Here is a 19,356-nt window from a genome sequence, read left to right on the forward strand (position 1 = left end):
TCATTCCAAGCACAGACACATAGGAATTAGTCAAGAAACTAGCCAAGTTGATAGCAAAACAAATCAGAGAATATATACATAGGAGGATATATACAAACAATACAAAGTGAAGGTACTCTCCCATTGGGAGTGAGGTAACAGGTTAACCAAGAGCATCCTAGATTTTGCTCAAGGGAAGTTCCCCAATTCTCTTATAGGGAAAACTGGGGATAGAGATATGATGTAGACTACCAGCTACTTTCAGACTGGCTTCTTCCCAGAGTAGTTTATCTCAGCAACTTGAATTAGTATTAGCATAGCCCAGCTTCCCTCTTGAATTGGAAGCCAGAAGTCCCTGAAGCTCAAAGAGACTTCCAGGGTCTCAGGGGCTTGAATAGAACTCAAGAGCTCTCCTTTATACTGCTCTTATCAACTCTGCCCTGCCCCTCACACAGGCACAAGGCATTGATTACCACTAATGAGGAGAATCCTTTACCAATGGGCTTTGGGACTATAATTACAATTGTAAAATACCTCATTATAATCTTAGGGCTTCTGAGAGTGTTTTGAGTACTGTGGATAGGGAGCTGAAACAAACAGAACAACTCATTTTCCCAAATTCAGCTGTTTAAATACAATTTTTCCCTCTTACTTGTGAATAAAGAATTAGGTTACTCATAGATCCTTCCTTTAGCTAAAGACAGGAAGCCAAACCAATCCTAAAGTATTCCTTATGCACTTACTCTCAGAGTGCGCAGTGTGAACTGTATGTAGAGGAAAGGGACACAGTCCCATTTCTTTGATTGGTTATCTGTTTATTTCTTTGAATTTGCTTTAGTTACTCCGGTAATTTGGCATTTGTAAGAGAAAATGGACATTTTCCAAACATTTGCATTCATAAAAAAAGTGAATTTATCCTTGAGTTTCTTTCACTTTTCCTTCCTAGAGGATTATTCCCTAGAGGACAGTTTAAACAATGCCTCAGGAAGGCTTTCTCATTCCAGGAACTCTCATTTAAGAATTAGAAACAGAAGTGACCCACAACTCGCACACTACCATCCAAGCAGAGCACGGGGTTCTGCAGTGGGACGCTAGCAGGGCCCACCAGTTGGAAGGCGCTGTTTCTAGGCAATTCCCCACCCCCACTCCTACCCCTAACGAGGCCAAGCATGAAGTCATGTCCTCTTCTCAGTGTTGCCTTTGGGAACTGGGGGCCGTTTGTTTGGTGTTAGGAGTGGAAATGTAAATTGGCAGCTGTCCGACAAGCCTTTTGGGAGCTGGGACGGCTGGAATGATTCACCCAATGTAAAGTATGAGAAAGAACCGCAAGAATAAGAGGCTGCAGAGACCTGAGGCTTTTAGCCTAGATCTCCTTCCGCCGCCTCCACAACTGATGCATTTCAGTAGGGCCTCGGCCTAGAAAACTTTTAATGAGAACCAGATGCTGCTTCTGCCACCGCTATTGAACTTTCTCAGACTCTGTAGCTCCTCTGATTGGTTCCTGCCTGGACCGTCATAGCCAGTCAGGACTCTAGAAAAGACTTGGAGTCCCACCCTGGGCTTAGAGGGCCCGCAGGGAATCTTTGGTCAGATGTTCAGAGCACCGATTCTGGGCTGGTTGTACTGGGGTGTGGATGGCAGACGCGCTCTGCTCCTGAAGCAATCCCGCGATCTTGCCATGAAGGGAGAAAGGGATACGGGTCAGCAGAGGCAGCTGCTGCTGCTCCTGTTTCATTTACACTGGCTGCTCCCTTCGGCCTCAGCCCTCCACCGCAGGACCTCTTTCCGTATGGTGAATCCTGGGGGGACCAATTCCTTGCAGGAAGGGGATGATGAAACCTCAGCCTCGCTAAAGCTGAAGAGACCCTTGTGGTTCTATGACGCTCAGTTCAGTAGCCTCTATGTAAGTTCAATCTCCTTTCACGTTAGGGACTTTTTAGAGACTTTACCTTCTTTCCTCTTTGCCGAAAGAGGGATGGGAAGTGAGAGCGAGGGAGTGAGGAAGAAAAAGAAGGGAGGGGGTAAGAAAGGGAGAGGAAGAGAGAGAGAGAGAGAGAGAGAGAGAGAGAGAGAGAGAGAGAGAGAGAGAGAGAGAGAGAGAGAGAGAGAGAGAGAGAGAAAGAGAGAGAGAAAGAGAAAGGGGTGGAGTGGTGGGGAAGAAGGAGGGTGGTGGGGAAGCAAAGGGAGAGGAGAGGAGAAGACAGAAGAGGAGAGGAGAGAAGAGGAGCTCCATGGTTTTGGGGATGGTTCTTTTCAGGAATGTTGTTACTTGACCCCAATCGCCTTCTGACACCTAGAAGAGAACAAGATTTTCATCTGGACCTGCTTCAGTCAGAAAAAAATGGGGAAATTCAGATGTTAGTTTTGTTGAAGGTTTAGCTTAGGACTTAGGTAGGAGTGCATCATGTTCAGAGATAGAAATGATTTTTCATGGACCCGGAAAGATTTTTTTTTCTCATAGGGATGTATGTTTTCCAAGGATATACTATAAAGGAGTGAGAGTGTGATATAAAAAAATCCCAGGGATATTTAGGACAGAAAATATGACTTTCTTGACTCAAGAATATTATGGTAAGGGGTTATGATTAATAAGATCTTTCAAAACTGAAATTAAGGGTTTTAGGCAAAGGGGTGGTGTTTTTCATCCTGTGAGAATGGGGAGTACATAATGTTAGATTTGGTACAATAGAAGCCACTCAACTCATGAGGAGAAAATTACTGGAGAAGAAATGAGCAGAAGTGTGAGGATATAGGTTTGAAGCACTTAAATTTACTTTAAAATTTGTTAAACTTGTTAAACTTGTTAAACTTGTTAAACTTTTTAAAGTTTATTATAACTGATGGCATGATGCCTACAGTATGTAAATTTATATAAGGTGCTTTTTGTTTTTTTCCCAGGTGGGCACTAATGGAATCATCTCAACTCAAGACATCCTAGAGAGATACAATATGTGAATGATGACTTTCCCACAGAATTCCCTGCAATTGCTCCGTTCTTATCTGACCTTGATACTAGCAGTGGGAGGGGAAAGATCTCTTACAGAAAAGATGACTCTGTGGAGATATTGAGCCAGGCATCGCAATATATTCGTACTGGGTTTCCCAAAACTGCTGCAAACTACACCCCAACACATGCCTTTCTTGCTACATGGGAGGAGGTGGGTGCCTATGAGAAAGTGACACAAAATGTGTTGCCATCAAGACTGGTAAGTGACACATCTGTGATCTCTTTCCAAAGGAAGAAAAGCCATTGGGTAGTGTATTAATGGAGTCTTTGGTAGAGGCTTGAATTCTAAGACAAATTAAAAACAGGAAATGAGAACAAGAGTTCTTACTAGAGGGACAGTATGTAAATGTTTACTAAACAAGAAATTCTACATTTAATTAGAACCAGATTTCTTTTATAATTGATTATTGTGCTCTGGACTTGTCTGTAAAGCAAATACACATTTGCCTTGTGAATCCTTTTGTGTGATTTTCAGAAGTGGTTCTCTGTGAAGGAAACCTTTCTTAAAGGATAAGATTTACTGTGTAAATGGGGAAGCTTCTCATATATTATTCATGTTTTTTTTTCTTTTTTCCTTCCCCCCTCCCCACCTTAGGAACAACACTTCGTTCTTATGGCATGCAACCTCAAGGACAATCATGAGAATTTGAAAGATTACAAATTAAAATTAGTCTCATGGAAATAGATCATAGAATCATAGATCTAGAGTTGGAAAAAAACCTCAAAAATCATTTAATCCAACTCTCATTTTACAGTCTAAGCTCACATTGGTTGTAAGCAACAGAAAAAATTTGAATCCCAGTCCTCTAATTCTAGAGCCAACTCTCTTTCTAATGCATTTTGCAGACAAGCATAACTTCTCACTGCAAGAGGAAGATTATTCCAGATAGGAGTTTGCTGCCCTGAGTAGGCATTTGGGCCTTCAGAGTCACAGTCTTAGAGGGCTTAAGATTCTTGAATTAATATAGTCTTTAAAAAATCCTTGCAGTATTTCTTAACTGTAGGAAGATGGCAAGGATCCAAACAGGGAAATTAAAAAATTTTCCTGTTGTCATGAAATAATTCAGAGGGCATTCATGCTTTTCAGGAATTCAGTTAATTAACTAATAAACATTTATGAGATTCCTGCTATGTACAATAAAAGAGTCAGTATGATTTGGTGGTTACAGGGCAGGGGCGTTGGATTTTGGAAGACTTCAGTTCAGATTCTGACCCTGCCACTTGCCAGCTGTATGACAATGAGCTTAACCTATTGGTGCTTGAGTGACTCGAAAAGCTCTAAGTTGAAAGTGAGTTGCTAGTCTACACTAATAGAGGGAATTTCCACACAAGGAATTCCTCCCAAATAATTAAATTTCAGGCATAATATACTGTGCAAGTCATTTCACCACAATTGTTTTTCTGTTTCTTAAGAGTTAGATATTTCCTAATTTCTAGTTAGGAACTTTGTTCCTATAGGATTTTTTAAAATGAAAAACAAACCCAAACCCCCAAACACCAAACAAGTAGTTGTAAAAATTACATCATTTCCAATGGATATTAAGTGAAGCATAGGCATTTAACTTTACCATAAACAGCACACCTCTACTGTTGCCATCCCATATAGTAAAAGATGTGGTAACAGATCTCCAGAATAAACTTCTGAAGTTAAATTCATCTCCAAAAGTCAAATCTCTTAGAGAATGCATTAGATGTCAGAGAGATAGAGGAGGCAAAGTGGGAATATTCAGACTTAGAGAACTAGAATAAGTTAGCAACAATGAACTGACTTGAGTTGTCCCCTTTCTTGGTTATTCTGTATACATCTTAAATTCAACATGTCCAAAAATGAACTCATCTTTTCTCTCAAAATCTTCACCTCTTCCTAACTTTCCCATTAATAACATCCTCTCAGTCATCTAGGCTCACAGTGTGGGTGTCATCCTCAACTCATCATTCCCTCTTACACCTCTCTCTTGCCTGTATCCAATCTATTGCCAAAGCCTGTCAATTCTACCTTCTTTATATTTTATATGTATGTGTATATATCTGTATCTATCTATCGATAGATATAGATGTGTGTATGTGTATGTAGTGTGTATATTCTCTTCTCTCCTCTGACACTGCCATCACCCTGGGGAAGCTTATCACCTCATGCTTGGGCTACTGCAAAACTGCTCATTGGTTTTCCTGTCTCAAGTCTCCGCTCACTCCATTACTCAGTTATCGAGTAATGCTCTTCATAAAGCTTAGCTCTGACAATGTCAGCAGCCCCAACCCCATTCAATCAACTTTTGTGGCTCCATATTACCTTCAGAATTAAATATAAAATCCTCTGTTTGGCTTTTAAAGCTCTCCTTAATCTGGCCCCTTCCTACCTTCCCAGTCTTCTTACTGCCCTCCACGTATTCTGCAATACAGTGATGCTGGTCTCCTTGTATAGAGACTTTATCTCCCAACTCCATGCATTTTGTTCTTTTTTAAAAAATAAATATATTTTTTCAATTAGCAAGAATTCACTTCACCTTCTCATTCCAATGCCTTCCCCACCATTTGTGAGCATTCTGAGTCTTTCAGTTTTCTATCAGGAGGTAGATAGCACGTTCCATCATTTTCTTCTGGAATCATGGTTGGTCAGTACATTGATCAGAGTTCCTAATTCTTTGGAAGGTTTTCTTTACCATAATGTTGTCATGGTATAAATTGTTCTCCTGGTTTTGTTTACTTTACTGTGCATCAGTTCTTATAAGTCTTCTCATTTTTTTTCCTGGAACTATCCCCTTCATCATTGATTACAGAATAGTAATATTCATTACATTTATATCACACAGCTTGTTCAGCCATTTCCTAATTTATAAGCACCTCTTCAGATTCCGGGTCTTTATCACCTCATAAAAAACTATAAATATTTTTGGACATCCCTAGTTAGAGATTGTTTTTCTTAGGAATAATCCTTCCCTTGACGTACTGTCCCTCTAATTCCTTTTTCTCCTGCTTACCTCCTATTTCCCTATTGAATTAAATGTGTTTATGTACCAAATTTTGTATGTGTTTGACTCAGATGTAAGGTTCACATTTGATTAAATTTAAGGCATAATGTACGTTAGTGACTATGCTAGTCACTAGCATCTGTTTTTCTGTTTCTTAAGAGTTAAGTATTTCCTAATTTCCAATTAGGAACTTTGTTTCCTGTAGGATTTTTTAAATTTAAAAAACAATAAAAAACACCTGAGGGGCAGCTAGATGGCACAGTGGATAGAGCACCAGCCCTGGATTCAGGAGGACCTGAGTTCAAAGCTGGCCTCAGACACATAATACCTACTAGCTGTGTGACCCTGGGCAAGTCACTTAACCCCATTACCTGGAAAGTTCTGGATTGGACTGTAATATTCCTGGGAGTTTTCATTTTGAAATTTCTTTTGGATGATTGGTAGATTCTTCTTATTTCCACTTTGGCTTCTGGTTCTAAGAGATGTGAACAGTTTTATTTTAAGTTATAATGTTCAAGTAGTCCAATGATTCTTATTTTTTTTTCACCTTTCCTGTTTTATAGGTCGGTTGTTTGAGATACTTTACATTTTCTTTGATTTTTAAGTCTTTTGACTATTTTAGTATTTTTTCTAGTTATCATTGAATCGTGGGCTTCTATTTCATTCATTCTAATTTTCAGGGAATTTATTGTGTAGGTAAGGTTTTGTACTTCATGAGCTTAACTGTTAATTCCCTTTAGGTTTGTCTTGGCAAATGGATTCTCAAGTCTACAGTTATTTTAATGGAATTTCTTTTTCTTTTTCTTCCTGGTGTACTTTGTGGTAGTATATAAAAATACCAATGATTTATGTGGGTTTATTTTATATCCTGCAACTTTGCTGAAGTTGTTAATTATGTCAACTAATTTTTTAGTTGATTCTCTGGGATCTAAGTACATCATCATATCATCTGTAAAGAGTGATAGTTTTGTTTCCTTATTGCATATTCTAATTTCTTCAATTTCTTTTTCTTGTCTTTTTGCTATAGCCAGCATTTCTAGAACAATATTGAATAATAGTCATCCTTGGTAATAATGCACATCTGTGCTTCAGTCCTGATCTTATTGAAAAGGTTTCTAGCTTATCTCCATTACAGATAATGCTTGCTGATGGTTTTAGATACATGCTACTTACCATTTATTCCTATGCTTTCTAGTGTTTTTTATAAGAATGTCTCTTGTAATTTGGTAAAAGCTTTTTCTGCATCTATTGAGACAATCACATGATTTTTGTTTTAGTTACTGATGTACTCAGTTATGCTGATATCCTATATTGAACTAGCCCTGCATTCTTGATATAAATCTTACCTGGTCACAGTATATGATATTTGTGATATATTGCTGTAATCTCTTTGCTAGTATTTTATCTAAAATTTTTTTTCAATTTTATTAATTTATTGATTTATCAACAATCACTTCCATATGCTTTTGAGTTGACAATTTTTCTCCCCCTTCTTCTCCCCCACCCTCCCCAAGACAGCACACAATCTGATATAGGCTTTACATTTGCATTCCTATTAAACATATTTGCACATTAGTGAAATTGTAAGTAAAAATTAAAACCAATAGGAGGAACCATCAGAAAGATGAAACAAAACTCAACAGAAGGTAAAAAAAGTGATAGCGATTCGACTTCCATAGTTCTTTCTTTGGATGTGGTCAGGATTTTCCATCCCAAGGCCTCTGGAGATGTCTTAGATCCTTGTAATGCTGAGAAGGGTTCAGTTCAACAATATTAGTCATTGCATAATGTAGCTATTATTGTGTACAGAGTCCTCTTGGTTCTGCTCACTTCACTCAAAGGTTAGTTCTAACTGACAAGAGACAAGCCAATCAGTTCCCAATGATCCATCCTCCAAGAGGTGCCCATCCTCCTCCATGGAGCAATTAGAGTTAACTGTCTTGCCCATGGTCACACAGCTAGTAAGTGTCAAGTGTCTGAGGACAGATTTGAACTCAGGTCCTCCTGACTGCAAGGCTGGAGCTCTATCCACTGCGCCATCTAGCTGCCTATCTAAAAATTTTGCCTCAATATTCAGTAACTTAAATTGGTCTATAGCTTTCTTTCTCTGTTTTTGCTTTTCCTGGTTTAGGTATCGGCACCATATTTGTGTCATAAAAGGAATTTGGTAAGACTCCTTCACCTATTTTTCCAAATAGTTTATATTGTATTGGAATTAATTGTCCTTTAAATGTTTGGTAGAATTCACTTGTGAATCTGGTCCTGGAGATTTTTCTTAAGGAACTCACTGATTGTTTGTTCAATTTCTTTTTCCAAGATAGAGTTATTTAAGTATTCTATTTCCTCCGTTAATCTGGGGTAATTTGTATATTTTTTGTAAATATTCATTGATTTACTTTAGACTATCAGATTATTGGCATACAGTTGCCATAATAACTTCAATGCTTTTAAATTTCATCTTCATTAGTGGTGCATTCACCCATTTCACTTTTGGTACTGTTAATTTGGTTTTCTTCTTTAAAAAAAATCAAATTAATTAATGATTTATCTATTTTATTGTTTTTTCCCCATAAAGCCAGCTCCTGGTTTTATTTATTAGTTCAATCTTGTTTTTGTTTTTTTTTTACTTTCAATTTTTATCAGTCTCTTCTTTGATTTTCAGGATTTCTATTTGTTGTTTAATTGGGGATTTTAAATTTGTTCTTTTTCTAGTTTTTTAAATTATATGCCCAATTCATTGATCTGCTCTTTCTCTGTTTTATTGATTTTACTATTGTTATAAACGAGCCCACCAAGCCTTCTTCTTAACTAGAGCAAGGCTCAGTTCCAGGTCCAATAATGAAATTTCAGTCCAAAGTGAAAGAAGAATGGTTTATTACATTTCTTGCAAGAAGCAGGTGCATTCCCTATAAGGAGAGAAGCATGCCAATACAGAAGCAAGAGCAAGCTTTATACTGCTAGCCTTGTGCAGCCCCTCCCTTCAGAGCTCGGATTGGTCTGAATTCTTCTGGGTTACAATCTTCCTGAACCACCCATCCCATGTCCCTCCTTGACGTGTTTCACCTCCCTCGCCATGTGTCCCATGTTATGTAAATGAGCAAAGTTCCCTCCTTGGGATGTGTCAGCTAATATGTATGAGGCTAATTAAGCATGCGTGTTAGCAAAAAGTTGGTGACTGTCTCTTGACCCTGACCAGTTTGGGTTGGTTTCAGCCTGGGCCCCCTCTATCAGGAAGTTTGCACTTAGACCGGCATCCTCTTCTAAAAGCTGATTGGTTGGTGGTGCTCACATCACCCTGACACTGAAGCATCCTGTGGAAACCTAACTTCTTTTTTTTTTTTTTTTGCTTTTTTAGGCAATTGGGGTTAAGCGACTTGCCCAAGGTCACACAGCTAGTAAGTGTCAAGTGTTTGGTCTGAGGCCGGATTTGAACTCAGGTCCTCCTGACTTCAGGGCCGGTGCTCTATCCACTGCGCCACCTAGCTGCCCGTGAAACCTAACTTCTTAGTATTATTATTTCTCACACCGTTTAGAGATACAAATTTTCCCCTAAGTACTACTTCATCTGCATTACATAAATTTTAGTATGATGTCTCATTTTTGTCATCCTCTTTAATGAAATTACTTATTGTTTCAATGATTTGTTCTTTTTCCTACCCATTCATTAAGATTATATTGTTTAGTTTCCAATGAATTTTTAATCTATGTTTCCATGGCCCTTTATTGAATGTTGTTTTTATTTCTTTATGATCTGAAAAGGATGCATTTAATATTTTTGCTTTTCTGCATTTATTTATAAGGTTTTTTATGCCCTAATATGTGGTCAATGTTTTGTAAGCTGAGAAAAATGTATACTTCTTTCTATTTCCATTCACTTTTCCCCAGAGGTCTATTATATCTAACTTTTATAAAATTCTATTTATCTTAGATGCCACTCTCACTCTTAGGGCAAGGCCTTGAGGACTGCCTGCCTTCCAGGCTGTAGTGAACACTGCCCTCCTCCTGGGCTAACTGTGGGATGGGTCTCCTCTTTCTCCCCCTTACTGGGAGCCCGGCAGCCCCCAGGCTAAACTCTGTCCCCTTGCTCATCAGAGTAGCTCTGAAGGTCTTAGGTTGCCCCATTTGATTACTTCAGCAGCAAAGTAAACAAAACAGACTACGTACTTCTCTGAGTTCAGCTGTCAGCTGTATATCTTAGCTCTCAGGAAACTTCATTACCAACAGGGGAAAGAGGCAACTGACAAGAAAACAGTCTTCTTTCAGTGATTTAAGAGCCTAACTTATAGGATGAAGCCAGAATGTTTCTAGGCTTTGATCTAAGTGCTCCTTACAGCCTGCTTGCTGTCTACCCATGGCTGTTTGATGATATCTCCTACTGAAGTTGGCTATGAGTATTATGCAGAGTATTATGCAATTCAGTCCTTTCTTACCTTTCTAGCCATGCATTTCAATTCTGTCATTCACTTGAGCTCTTTGATGTTGGGATGGTACTAGCTACAGAAAAATAAGAAAGTCATAGGAAATAGTGAAGATATGAGACTGGCCTGTTACCTGAAAGATGTCTTTGCTGGCATGGCTCTGCTCTATGGTTCTGTTCAATGGGTCTGCTTCTGGATGTATATCCACCACTATGCTGTTCTAGACCCGTGGTTTACCTTGCCCATTTTTGTGTGGCCAGTGGTCTGGTGCTGCTACCCAGGAGTTGGTTGGAAGCTCTGGTCATTCTTTTGTATTGAGTGTACATCCCTAGCCACTTACTGCCTTACCCCATTCCACCATCTTGGATTTGATATAGCCCTAGCATATCACATTCTTGCAGCTGTGTGGAGTGACATATATATGTACTACCATTATGAACATTCTGTCTTTGGTACATATATCAGCCTGGCTATGATATCTTGCTGGACTTTATTGTCCTTAAGCTGGGTGACCACTGGCTTCCTCTGTGGATTTTCTTCAGAGTCTATTCTGGTCTAAAATTTGTGATATCCTACAGTTCCACTTTGCATTTTTGTTTTTGATACACTTCAGTAGTCCCCAAAGATGCATTGCTGAGAAAAAGAACATTTGAGTGGGCTAAAAAAGATTCTACCTTAAGTGTTTGAGTTAATATATACATTTGAAAAATAGTGTTCCAGCCAAGTAAATACATCCATTCCATGCTCATGCCCAATAAATTTTCCCGGTTTTTCTTGTTTCTCTTGTTCATGTTTTTCATGGACATTAAAATAAAATTTATTAATTAAGAATAAAATTTAATTCATCTTCTTAACTTCTTTATTATTTACATTATGGTTAGATTCATCTAGTTCTGAGAGAGGAAAGTTGAGGTCCCACACTAGTATTGTTTTCCTATTTCCTCCTGCAACTCATTTGACTCTTCCTCTAATAATTCAGTTGCTGGGGCAGCTGGATGGTGCAGTGGATAGAGTACTGGCCCTGGAGTCAGGAAGACCTGAGTTCAAATCCAGCCTCAGACACTTGACACTTACTAGCTGTGTGACCCTGGCAAGTCACTTAACCCCATTGCCTAGCCAAAAAACAAAACAAAAAACGAATGAAACAAAATAAAACAAACAAACACAAAAGAATTAGGTGCTATGCCATTTAGTGCATATGTGGTTAATAGTGATATTACTTTGTTGTCTATGGTACCTTTTAGTAAAATGTAGTTTCTCTGCTTATCTTTTGTAATTAAGTCTTTTATTTTGTTTTGTCTAAGATCATGATTGGAACCCCCGCCCTTTTTATCTCAGTTGAACCATAATAGAACCAGAGGATGCAGTTAGACGGTTTAGTGGATAGAACACTGGGCCTGGAGTCAGTAAGACGTGAGTTCATGTCCAGCCTCAGACACTTACTAACTGATCAAGTCACTTAACCTGTGCCTTTGGAAAAGGAAATAGCAAACCACTCCAGGATCTTTGTCAGGAAAACCCCATGGACAGTATGGTGCATGGGGTCATGAAGAGTTAGATACAGCTAAATGACTGAACAACTATGAGCATGGCAGATTCTGCTCCAGGCCCATATTTTAACTGTTTGTCTCTCTGTTTCAAGTGTTTTTCCTGTAAACAACATATTGTTGGGTTCTGGTTTCTAATCCATTCTCCTGTCTGCTTCCATTTTATGAGTGAGTTCATCTGATTCACATTCACAGTTATGATTACTAACTGCATTTCCCTCCATCCTATCTTTTTCGTTTTTATCCTTTTCTCTATCTTTTTTTTTTTACCCTGTCCTTCCTCAGAATTGTTTTGCTTCTGTCTACTGCCTCACTTGTATCAGCCCCACTCCCTCTTTTATCTCCTTCCTCTCCTGTTTACGTGTTGGGTAAGGCAGGTTTCTATACACAGCAAAGTGTGTATGTTATTCTAGTTTTGAGCCAATTCATATGAGAATGAGGCTTAAGCATTGCCTGATACCTCCACCCCCACTTCTTCTTCTGCTGTAAAAGCTTTTCCTTGCAAGCCTCTTTTATATGAGATAATTTTCCCCATTCTTCCTCTCCCTTCCTTCTTCTCCCAGTGCATCCCTTTTTCTCATCCCTTCATTTTTTTGAGATCATCCTGTCATAGTCAACTCATATCAATGACTTCTGTCTATGTATGCTTTTTCTAACTGCCCTAATAATGAAAAAGTTCTTGAGAGTTACAAGTATCATCTTCACATATAGGAATGTGAAGAGCTTAACCCTTTTGAGTCCTTTATGATTTCTCATTCATGTGTACTTTTTATGCATCTCTTGGGTCTTGTATTTGAAAGTCAAATTTTATATTCAGCTCTGGACTTTTCATCAGGAATGCTTAAAAGTGCTCTATTTCATTAAATAGCCTCTTCCCCCCTGAATAATTATACCAAATTTTGCTGGGTAGGTTATTCTTTGGTATAATCTAGCTCCTTTCCCTTCTGAAATAACATATTCCAAACCCTGTATGTCTTTAACATTTGTTGGGCCATCATTTTTCAGTCCTTTCTAACTCTTCTTGACCCCATTTTGGAGGTTTCTTGGCAAAGACACTGGAATAGTTTGCCATTTTCTTCTCTAGCTCATTTTACAGATTAGGAAACTGAGGTAAACAGGGATAAATGACTTGCCCAGGGTCACACAGATAGTAAGTGTCTGAGACCAGATTTTAACTCAGGAAGAGGAGTCTTCCTGATTCTAGGCCCTAATGAGCTGCCCTACTCCTTTAATGTTGAAGCAACTAAATCTTGCGTGATCCTGACTATATCAATTGTATCAAACATTATTAGATTTGTTTCTTTCTGGCTGCTTGCAATATTTTCTTCTTTTCATGAGAACTCTGGAATTTGGCTATAATATTCCTGGGAGCTTTCATTTGGGATATCTTTCCAATAGGTGATTGGTGGATTTTGGCTTTCTTTTTTAAAACAGTATTTCACTTTTCCCCAATTATATGTAAAGACAATATTTAGCATTCAATTTTACAAGATTTTGAGTTACAAATTTTTTCCCTCCTTCCTTCACCTCTTCCTAAAATAGTAAGCAGTTTGATATAGGTTTTATATATATATGCATATATATATATATATATGCAATCATGTAAAAAATATTTCCATATTAGTCACAATTGTGAAAGAAGAAACAGACCAAAAGAAAAAAAAACATGAAAAAAACAAAGTGTTTGAAAAGTATGTTTCCATCTGCATTCAGAGTCTATTAGTTCTTTATCTGGATGTGGATAGCATTTTCCATCATTAATCCTTTGTAACTGTCTTGGACCATTGTGTTGTTGAGAAGAACTAAGTCATTCATAGTTGATCATCACACAATGGTTGCTGTTACTATATACAATATTCTCTTGGTTCTGCTCATTTCAATTTGCATCAGTTTATTTAAGTCTTTCCAGGTTTTTCTGAAATCTATCTGATCATCATTTCTTATTGCACAATAGTATTCCATTACATTCGTATACCACAACTTGTTCAGCCATTCCCCAATTGATGGGCATCCCCTCAATTTCCAATATTTTGCCACTACAAAAAAATTTGCTATAAATACTTTTGTGTATGTAGGTTCTTTTCTTTCTTTCTTTCTTTCTTTCTTTTTTTTTAATGATTTCTTTAGGATACAGACCTAGTAGTGAGATTGCTGGATCAAAGGATATTCACAGTTTGGTTACCCTTTGGGCATAATTCCAAATTGTTCTCCAGAATGGTTCAATCAGTTCATGGTTCCGCCAACAGCACATTCGTGTCCCAATTTTCCCATGTCCTCTCCAACATTTATCATTTTCTTTTTTTGCCATATTAGCCAATCTGATAAGTGTGAGGTGGTACCTCAGAATTGTCTTAATTTGCATTTCTCAAATCAAAAGAGATTTAGAGCAGTTCTTTGCATGAGTCTAGATAGCTTTGATTTCTTCATCTGAAAATGCCTGTTCATATCCTTTGACCATTTATCAGTTGGAGAATGGCTTGTATTCTTACAAATTTGACTCAGTTCTCTACATGTTTGAGAATGAGGACCTTGTCAGAGTCACTTGCTGTAAAGATTGTTTCCCAGCTTTCCGCTTTCCTTCTGATCTTAGTTGAATTGGTTTTGTTTGTACAAAAGCTTTTTTATTTTAATAAAATCAAAGTTATCTATTTTGCATTTCATAATGCTCTCTATCTCTTGTTTGGTCATGAATTCTTTCCTTCTCCATAGATCAGACAGGAAGACTATTCCTTGCTTTTCTAATTTGCTTACGGTGTCACCCTTTATGTCTAAATCATGTACCTATTTTGACCTTATCTTGATATACTGTGTGACATGTTGATCAATACCTAGTTTGTGCCCTGTGAGTTCTTATCCTCGGAGACTGAGGCCTTTGGGTTTATCAGACACTAGGTTACTGTGGTCATTTACTACTTTGTTTTGTGTACCTAATCCATTCCATTGATCTACCACTCTATTTCTTAACCAGTACCAGAGAGTTTGATGATTACTGCTATATAATATATTTTGAGATCTAGTATTTCTAGGCCATTTTATTTTGCAGTTTTTTTCATTAATTCCCTTGATATTCTTTACCTTTTTTTCTTCCATATGAATTTTGTTGTTATTTTTCCTAGCTCTACCAAATAATTTTTAAAAATTGTTTGATTGGTATAAGTAAATTAGTTTAGACAGACTTGTCATTTTTATTATATTGACTCAGCCTACCTATGAGCAATTGATATTTTTCAAATTATTTAGAACTGACTTTTTTTGTGTGAAAAGTATTTTGTAATTGTGTTCATGTAGTTCCTGAGTCTGTCTTGGCAGGTAGTCTCCCAATATTTTATATTGTTTGCAGTTATTTTAAATGGAATTCTCTGTCTCTTGATGCTGGGCTTTTTTGGTCATATATAGAAATACTGATGACTTACGTGAGTTTATCTTAAGTTGTTCATTATTTCAAGTAGTTTTTTTTAGTTGATTCTCTGGAAGTCCCCATGTTTACCGTGGTGGATCTTTCAATTTCAATTTTACCTTCTGCTTCTAGAATATTAGGGCAGTTTTCCTTAACAATTTCTTGTAATATGATGTCTATGCTTTTTTTTTTTTATCATTGCTTTCAGTTAGTCCGGTAATTCTTAAGTTATTTCTCTGTGATCTGTTTTCCAAGGCAGTTGATTTTCCTGTGAGATATTTTCTTCCATTTTTTCATTCTTTTGATTTTGTTTTATTATTTCTTGATGTCTTATAGTGTCATTAGCTTTCACCTGAACGATTCTAATTTTTAAAGAATTATTTTCTTCAGTGAAGTTTTGTACTTCTTTTTCCATTTGGCTAATTCTGTTTTTTGAGTTGATAATTTCTTCAATAATTTTTGGCCTCTTTTACCAAACTGTTCACTCTCTTTTCACAATTTTTTTTTGCATCACTCTCATTTCTTTTCCCAGTTTTTCTTCTTCCTCTCTTATTTGATTTTTAAAATCTTTTTGAGCTTTTCAAGGAATTTTTGTTGGGCTTATGTCCAATTCACATATTTTCTTTGAAGCTTTGTAGTTGTTTTGACATTTGTGTCTTGATTTTTACTGTCACCATTGTAGCTTTTTATCGTCAGGTTCCTTTTTTGTTGTTTACTCATTTTCCCAACCTATTTTTTATAACTTTATGTTAAAATTGGGCCCTGCACCCAGGGTGGAAGGGGCACTGTCCTAAGCTTCAGGTTTTTCATCCTGCTAATTTTGAGCTAGTTCTGAGGGTCTGCAATTTTGTGGTGCTTCCAAAGTATGATCCAGGGAGAGGAGTGTTCACTGCCCTCCTGCCCTGTGCCCTTGTCTTTACTCGGGGAGGCACTTTGCTTCCCTGCATCCACAAAAGCTCACTCTCCTTTTGGCCCTGGAACTGTGACCAGTTCCCTGCTCCCTTGTGAGTGACCATAAGCACTCTGCCCTGGACTGCTCCCCTGTGGCCACAAGTGCTAGTTGTCTTCTTCTCCCTGGAATTGTAATCTGGAACTATGTATAGGCAATGCAACATGGTCCTGAACCCAGTATCATCAACAGGTCCCTCGTGGTGTCTTTCTGACCAGTTGTCTGACCCCTTTGTCCTCTCTGGGCTAAGAGGTCCTGAAGCTGCTGCTGCCACTGTTGCAGTTGCCTCGAGGTCTGCTGCTGGTGTTGCAGTGGTGTGTGCTGTGTTCTGGGCTGACTGCCACTCTGGTGTCATGGACCTTTTCCTTCCAACCCCATCAGGTGTCGTCAGCTGGAAAAATGCCTCACCTCAACCTTTCGTTGATTTTGCCGCTCTAGAATTCCATTTAAGGCATTATTTTATAGTTGTTTTGAGGGGAATTTTGGAGGAGTTCAGCTGAGTTGCTACCCATACTTGGCCATCGTGACTCCCTCCACTGACTATTATTGTTAGGAGGATATAAAACTAGGCTTTTTGAGAATATGTATATACTCTGAGGCTGGGATGTGTGGTAACTGAGTATGGTAGAAGTGGATAAAAGGAATTGTGAGATTTTTGCACCTAAGATAAAGGAATGGAGAAAAGCAAAATAATAAATACATTTACATAGCACCTTAAGGTTTACAAAGCATTTTCTCACCATAACCCTAGGAAGAAGGTAGTCAAAGTGTTATTACTACCATTTTACAGATGAGTAACTGAAATTGTGAGATATGACTTGCCCATTATCATACAACTAACAAGATTTAGAGACAGGAGTTAGCCCCAGGTGTTCTGACTCTAAATTAAATGCTCAGTCTGCTACAGCTAATTCAGTACAAGTAGCATACACCCTTAAAGCCATGATTTGTGTATTTTAATTGAACAGAAGGTTCTTTTGGACATTTGAGGGTTTTAAATGAGGGATAACATGTACACCACTCCAGTATCTTTGCCAAGAAAACCCCAAATGGGGTGAACAAAGAGTTGGACACTACTAAAATGACTGAAAACAACAACAAAAAAACTGCTCTCATTTGCTTCTGTATGTATTATGTACCTAATTGATCAACCACTCTATTTCTTATCTAATACTAATGTGGAAAACATTTTTTACTGTAGTCAATTTTGTTTTGTAGAATGAATAAAAAGAGATCAAATATACAAATGGGGGAGTTAGTGAGGAAAAGATAATAAACTTGGAACAGGGATTCATTTATGGATTGGAGAGAAGTAAGTAGGGGGAAATGAAATGAGGAAATCATAGGGGATATTAGTATATTGATTATATCATTGAAATTCTGAAGGAAAATTCAAAGTATTATCTTCTAAATGGTAATGAGCTATCTGTTGACTAGTTTAGAGGACAATATAAAGGGAATAAGTAACTGGAGAACTTTTATGAAGAATGGCATATTACTTAAATACCTAAATTATACTAGGTAGTGCAGTGAATAGAATTCTGGACCTAGAGTTAGGAAGATGTGAGTTCAAACATAGCCTCAGATACTCACTAGCCATGTGATCCTGGGCACATTGCTTAACTTCTGTCTGCTTCAGTTTTTTCATCTGTAAAATGAGATAATACTAGCACATAGTTTTCAATAAGTTATTTGTAAAATATTATGCAAATGTTATAAAATAGTGATAATAATTGTCATTATTATTAGTTAGTATAGCTAAATACATTTGGAAACAAAGTGCTGAATTATGGAGACCATAAGGGTTTCTTTTTGTTGTTTGTTCATTTGTAGAGGACGTATTTTTGTACAGTGCAAATATTTATTTGATGATATAAAGTGTGCACCTCAAAGCAGAATCAATCTCAGACCAAGGAATTGCTAGACTTTTAGTCATGTGGTTGGCATCTCTTTATTTAATTAAATTTTATTTTTTTATTCTGAATTTAATGATCACTAAAAAAGAAGCAGAATCTGTGAAGCAGAACAAAAAAAATTATATGTGAAATTATCAATCTCTACAGCCTACCTTAAAAAGTATGTAATAAATCTATTGTTTCTTTCAAAGCTTTCCTGCTTGTCTAAGTTCTTTTTGAACTTTTTTTAGCTCTGTTCTGTACACTTAAAAATGCTTCAATAACACTACACTGTCTTCTTCTCTTGAGTTCTTTGCCCAATTATTATATTGCTAATCTTGCCTTGCCAAGCCTCAGCCTTGGATCACTCCCTCCATCCTTTGTCTTTGATCCTATACATATGCTGCTGAAGGAAGATAGAAAAAATAATGTAACTGCTGACTGATTCTACTACACATTTATTTTATGCAACCACAACTGGGCCACAAAGCAATCAATATAAATATCCCTGATTAACTCACTATCCCACTAACCATAGTGGCTTATTTATTTATTTATATTTATATTTTATTTATATTTTTAAATTTTTTATTTTTAGTTCCAATTTTTTCCCTCCCTTCCCACTCCCTTCACAAATTGAGAAGGTAAGAAATACGATACCCATTATACAAATGAAGTAATACAAAATGTATTTTCACATTAGCCGTGTTCCCAAAAAAAGCAAGAAAAATAAAGGAAAAAATGTAATATGTACTCTGAGTCTATCCTTTCTGGATGCAGATAGTATTTTTTATCCTTAGGTATTTGGAACTATGGTGAGTCATTGTATTGATGAGAGTTAGTAAGTCACAGTTGATTGTCTTTACAATATTATTATTACTGTCTAGATTGTTCTCCTGGTTTTGCTTGCTTCATTTTGCATTAATTCATGTACATCTTTCTAGGTTTTTCTGAGACCATCCCTTTCATCAATTTTTTTGTGATATGATAGTATTCTATCACATTCATATTCTATAATTTGTTTAGCCATTCCCCAGTTAATCCCTTGTGTTTCTAATTCTTTGCCAGAATAAAAAGATTTGCCTACAAATATTTGTATGTATATTGATTACTTTGCTTTTTCTTTGATTTCCTTGAGGTATAAACCTAATAGTGGTACTGCTGGGTAAAAGGGTATGCACAGTTTTGTAGCTTT

General features: G+C 37.2%; 1 protein-coding gene and 1 pseudogene across 1 annotated transcript in view; both read left to right on the forward strand.

The window, feature by feature from the left end:
* Window positions 1-1,533: 1,533 nt before the first annotated feature.
* The window catches only part of NID2 (nidogen 2), a 158,090-nt gene continuing 140,267 nt past the window's right edge, over window positions 1,534-19,356 (forward strand). The window contains 3 exon segments of the mRNA XM_020974850.1: window positions 1,534-1,882; window positions 2,878-2,908; window positions 2,911-3,185. Of these exon segments, the coding sequence (XP_020830509.1) occupies window positions 1,571-1,882; window positions 2,878-2,908; window positions 2,911-3,185 (618 nt within the window). The 5' untranslated portion in view covers window positions 1,534-1,570.
* On the forward strand, window positions 9,106-11,026 carry LOC144456230 (transmembrane protein 187-like; annotated as a pseudogene).

The sequence above is a fragment of the Phascolarctos cinereus genome, unplaced genomic scaffold (assembly GCF_003287225.1).
Source record: "Phascolarctos cinereus isolate Bilbo 61053 unplaced genomic scaffold, phaCin_HiC Scaffold_3;HRSCAF=262, whole genome shotgun sequence".
In the NCBI taxonomy this organism is placed as follows: Eukaryota; Metazoa; Chordata; class Mammalia; order Diprotodontia; family Phascolarctidae; genus Phascolarctos; species Phascolarctos cinereus.